The following is a 5,364-nucleotide window of genomic DNA, read 5'->3' on the forward strand; positions in this document are numbered from 1 at the left end:
GTATATATATATATACGTATATATATATATGTATATATATATTAACATTTATTTAAATATAGTTGAATGATGTCGATGAAAGAGGAGTGGAGGGGTCCTCCACAATAGTCTTTTCTTCAAAAAGTGGGTGGAGCTGAGGGGTTGCAGAATAACTTTGCGTGGCCATAAACTATATTTGCTGAGTCTGAGGTTTTGAGAAAAGGCCCTTTTTTGTATAAACTCTACCATATCAAAGCTGTGAGTACGTCAATATTCAAACGAAGTGTTTGTGAGCTGCTGCACTACAACCTAATGTAACCTCATGCTTTTTGCATTCCAGAAGCGGGGCTGTATCTTCTGTCACTGTACATTCATGAGTTGTGGAGTGAGGCTACATCAGCTGAGCTTTTCCTGTCTCATGTCCACTTGGTGAACAAAACTATGTGCGCCAAACGGAAATCACCAAAAACTCAGCCCAGTGCCCTCACAGCCATCTGTTCAGACATCATTGCCTGGAAAACCTCATGACACTGCCATGACTTTTACATACACACAAGCCTTGGATTATTCCTCTCATGATATTTTATTAAACTGTCTTTTGTAAAAATCTTTGTCAAATGTTACATTTACATAGATGTATCAATTAGTATGTGTGGTAAACCAAGACATGCTACTTATTAGTTATTTTCCTGTTATAACAATTAATGCAGAATTACAGTTGAAAAAAGATGTTAAAATGTATAAAAAACACAATCATTGTCTCCTGAAGTTTTTTTTTTTTATGTTCTCAATAATGATTAAACTCACTAACTTTTTTAATTAGAAGTTCAGTTTGGACTTTATTTCCAGAATTCACACTGAAATCACAGAACTCAGATTTCTCAGTGTGCACTCTAAAACAATTCATATTTTTTCATTGTTATCGTTCTGACTTGTTCCTATCATTCAGAATTTTCTAAAGAATCCACAATAAGTGTCAGGTATGCCTTTCTACAGAGCCCTGTCCTAATGATTTTCAAATTAATTCAGGTTTTTGACACTAAAATGAAAATTGTGATCAGTTTCTAATTATGGAAATAATCTCTAAGTCGGACATTTTTCCTTTGAATTCTGACTTTAAACTCACTGCTCAGTGTGTAAAATTTAAATCCTGAGCTCAACTAAAGAACTAAAAGTTGTTTTGGGAATCCTTCCTGTTTTCAGCAAGAGCCAGCGTCTGATCAGGCTGTTGATATTCCACCTCCTTTGACTTTGGATCTGTGGCTCCTGGAACACAAATATTTTTTAACAATTTTCCTTAAAACTATCTATTGTTTATTCATGGTCTTCTTACCTTAATGGGTTCGAGCTTCTAGACATAAGATTCAAAAAGAGAAAGAGGAATCCCACAAAGGCAGCCAAAAATATCCAAAATAATATGACGATTGAATCTAAAAGGGAAATGTAAAATTCTCGTTACTTTTATGCAACATAAGACAAAAATATTTGCAAATTCATTTGCATAATACTTACATTTATTGTATTTTAGTTTGCTTTCATCCACAATCACAGGATCAATGTAATCATAGTAATATTCCCATTCATAGGAAAAGGTGGCAGTAGAGTTCTCCATTAAAGGTGTTTGTTGGAAGAGAAACAGAGCTGTGACATTAAAATATAAAATCATCATTGAGTATCTTTGGGAGTGGGTGTCTTTGACAACCACTGTTTTTGTTACATTTTTCTATCATTTGTCAAGTCCACGTTGGTTTGAAATGAGCACTTTAATGGTAAGTCTTTGTGTTTAGTCTCCAAGATAAAATAAACAATACATTTTTCTGTCATTTTTTTTTCCAAGAGTGAGAAATCCTGGATCGAGTAATAAAAAACAGTTTTAAACAAATTAGAGTGGCCGGAAATAATATAAGATCAAAAGGAAATATAAAGAAAGATCACATTTTAACCATTTTTATTATTTTGTCTTCAAAAACAAAACAAAAAAACAGATTAACTAAAAATATCTGTAAACTGGTAAAAAGTATCTAAATAAACGTTCCACCATAGGAGACCAGTGAATGTTGGAAAATTTAAGACCTGTAAAAGCCTTGGATGCAACTAAAAACCAGATTTTAAAATGTTCCTAAAATCTGAGGTCTCTTTTTTTATTTATGATGATCAAGACATAATCAAGGAGTTTTTTTTTTAATTTTAACAAATACATTATTACACAATGAAAATGAAATGATTAGACATTCTTGAAGTCATTATAGTATGTTTAGAAATATTTACAATCAATTGTTTTGTATAGAAACACTTTCTGTCAGTATCAAAAATGGTCCTCCTTAAATTCCCTGGGTTGAACAAGAAAAAAACCCGTTTTGGTTAAAAAAATTAATTTTGATGAGATGAGATTTTATTTTTTAAATTCCATGTCTTACCCAATGTGCATATGATCCTGTCCCAGGACGTGCTCTCGGGGGAAATGACTTTCAAAGCACATTTTTCTTATTATCAGTGAATGAAAACTATTAGGTTACGTCATCTGACGTGATGACGTCGTATGCTGGCGGGGTTACGTTCACAGGGGCGGTTGGAGGACACATTCCGACTCCGAGCGTAATATAGCAGTCACAACTAGCCTGCGCTAGAAATAGGTTTATATTTCCAATCATTTTTTAATGTACATCCTAGACATTAGCATGGTCCTAGTGAAGTAAAACAGCCCGTTTTAATTTACCCAATTGCCATCAAAGTAGTTTTGAAAACGAAAAGCTATGGAAGCAGTGAATGCGTTCAACATGGAGGTAAGGTTTGTTCTTCTTTAAGCTCAAGGGCTACACCTCCTTGCAAATATAATGCTAATAAAACTGGTGTTATTGCCTACCTTTGTTATTCAGGCTAATAACTACACGGTTAATCGTTCTCAAATGTTGGCGTTTTAACTTGTGTTGGCTACTAAGTATTACCGCCAAGTAAAAAGACGCAAATAATATTTGGTGAATTTATTTGCTTAGCCGTTAGCTTACGTCGAGGTTAGCTAGGTATATTTTGAGGCCTACTGTGTGTCTACCCGTCAAACGACATTTAAACCAACGTCTATAATGTCAAATAGCGCGCAAATACCGAAAACAAGTATTGCTCACACAATAGTCGTATTATATTTTATCTGCAGTGGTACGGCTTGTGTAAATTAAGCTCTTGTTAGTGTTAACTATGCAAATATTAGTCGGTGCTCGTTATGACGTGTGTATAATAATTGACCTGAGCAACACTTGAGTTACTTTTGAACTCTGGCCTAATCATTCATCATGTTTGCACGACTTCGGAAGTAAATGAGACCTAAGTTGTGTGTTTTTTGTTTTTGTTTTTTTTTAACCATTAGAACATGTCTGCCATTGCGTCTCTGACAAATTGCAAATTGAAAGGAAAAAACGATTAATGTTAAATGGTCTGTATTTATGTTTACTCGACTCACTTTAAAACCGACATAATGACACTATAGGTTTATGCTTTAACACGGCATGTAACTCATCCTCACTCCCCAGCAGGGTGTTGATTCAATGCTATCACTCATGACATGATGGTGCGACTACAAGTATATTGTTTTGGATTTTTTTTAACCTGATGAAATACGACTTCAATATATATTTAATAAGAAATGTAGTCCACATAAAAGTTCAGATTTGGCATTGCTTACTGCATATAAGAAATATCTCATGTGGAGACGCATTGGCCTATGCTCAATAAAAATAAATTGTTTTAATCATGCTGTTATATATTGCTAATTGTTTTCATCTATGATTTCTGTTCTAATAATAAAATGTATTATATTCAGTGCAAAACTGTATATAATACAAAAATTATGTGTGATTGTGTCGACTGATTTGATAAAAAGCATCAAACCTCCATTAAAACACAATTCATCCTGGATATATGACACATTCATAAGTAGCAGATAACCCCTCTTGAAGTTTTGTATTGATCATCCTGATCCACTAGTTAATTAATTTAAATTGGGCATTGGTCCAACTGTTAGGCAAACTTTATGTATGGAAGAAACTATTTGTTTCTTTGTTCTGTTTCTTGAACACAACCAGCTCAATAGCTTTGGGGAGGACATTTAATGGGAAATGTATTAAACAGCACACAGGTGGATATAGCGAAGGCTTTTCCCCCCAGGGCATGCTGCAGGCATATTAAGTAAACGATTTGCTGCTACGAGCTGTTTCATCTTTCGTAAGAGTCGGCGTCTTATTTGCATTGAGTGAGTCAGAAATATTTCTTGTTGTACTCAGGGCTGCCCTTACACACCTTCTGTTTATAGTAGTTATTGACATTAATCAATAAGGAGGAGCAAGTGATGAAAGTTGTCAAGTTTGTCAAACCCTTAGGCTTTATGCAGATGATATGACCCATGTATGGTCCATGTATCCAGGTATATCTGCATTCTGTTACTTTATGATTTTGGTCATTAATTTGGTTGACAATTCATCAAAGAAACATTTATAAATACAGATCTAGTATTCTGGCTTTCTAAAGGCACCCTGGCAACCTCCTAACTGTTGTGTTCTTTTTTTTGGTTTTCTTTTAATTTCTTTAGCTGTTCTCCATGATTGACCTAAAGCCTCCCATATCTCGTGCCAAAATGATGTCTGTGACAAAATCGGCCATCAAAGCTATCAAGGTATGGGAAGCATTGTGTTAAGGTATTCTCTGTTCTTTAGTTTTGGCTTTTTTAAGTAGAGATCCGTCTCTTTCAACATAAAAATATACCATAAGTGTTTGACAAAACAAAGTTGACTGATTAATTACAAAGCCAAATAGCAGTGTGACAAGTGGCAACTTGAAAATTAGGGTGTCTGATTTATTTTTTTGTATAGCCTCATCCCTTTTTTCCTTTTTTTCTAGTTCTACAAACATGTTGTCCAGATTGTGGAAAAATTTATTAAGAAGGTAGGGTTTTTCTCTCTTTAAGAAATAGAGGTAGCTATAAAGCTTAAGAAATGTAATGTAACTTTTTTTTCTCATCTAGTGCAAGCCAGAATTAAAGGTTCCTGGTCTATATGTGGTTGATTCCATCGTTCGACAGTCGCGCCATCAGTTTGGAGTTGACAAAGATGTATTTGGTCCAAGATTTTTGAAAAACTTCACAGATACTTTCCAAAATCTTTACAGCTGCCCAGATGATGATAAGGTACACTCATAATTGTCCTTCTATCAATTCATATAATTACACTGGTCATCAGAAATTGTTCAATAAGTAAATGAGATCTTTTTTTTGTTAATAGAGCAAAATAGTACGTGTTCTAAACCTTTGGCAGAAGAATGGTGTGTTTGAAATGGATATTCTTCAGCCCTTGATGGACATGTCTCATGATGCAGTGGCACCTTCCCCAGCACTTAAAG

At 34.4% G+C, this 5,364-nt stretch overlaps 2 protein-coding genes and 1 long non-coding RNA gene across 3 annotated transcripts in view; 2 read left to right on the plus strand and 1 right to left on the minus strand.

Annotated features, from left to right (window-relative positions):
* Positions 1-804, plus strand: part of urb1 (URB1 ribosome biogenesis homolog) — a 17,509-nt gene extending 16,705 nt beyond the window's left edge. The window contains exon 39 of the mRNA XM_008309335.3: positions 320-804. Within this exon, the coding sequence (XP_008307557.1) occupies positions 320-507 (188 nt within the window). The 3' untranslated portion in view covers positions 508-804. The remainder of the gene's footprint in view (positions 1-319) is intronic.
* A 242-nt stretch (positions 805-1,046) lies between these two features.
* On the minus strand, positions 1,047-2,528 carry LOC107988498 (uncharacterized). The gene is made up of 4 exons (XR_001759983.2): positions 2,397-2,528; positions 1,492-1,620; positions 1,313-1,409; positions 1,047-1,245 (listed from the first exon to the last, which is right to left on the minus strand). It is a non-coding gene; the product is annotated as an uncharacterized LOC107988498 (long non-coding RNA).
* A 36-nt stretch (positions 2,529-2,564) lies between these two features.
* The window catches only part of LOC103378217 (splicing factor, arginine/serine-rich 15-like), a 19,469-nt gene continuing 16,669 nt past the window's right edge, over positions 2,565-5,364 (plus strand). The window contains exons 1-5 of the mRNA XM_008309337.3: positions 2,565-2,762; positions 4,559-4,642; positions 4,867-4,911; positions 4,991-5,152; positions 5,247-5,364. Of these exons, the coding sequence (XP_008307559.1) occupies positions 2,733-2,762; positions 4,559-4,642; positions 4,867-4,911; positions 4,991-5,152; positions 5,247-5,364 (439 nt within the window). The 5' untranslated portion in view covers positions 2,565-2,732. The remainder of the gene's footprint in view (positions 2,763-4,558; positions 4,643-4,866; positions 4,912-4,990; positions 5,153-5,246) is intronic.

Source organism: Cynoglossus semilaevis, chromosome 4 (assembly GCF_000523025.1).
Source record: "Cynoglossus semilaevis isolate Cse_v1.0 chromosome 4, Cse_v1.0, whole genome shotgun sequence".
In the NCBI taxonomy this organism is placed as follows: domain Eukaryota; kingdom Metazoa; phylum Chordata; class Actinopteri; order Pleuronectiformes; family Cynoglossidae; genus Cynoglossus; species Cynoglossus semilaevis.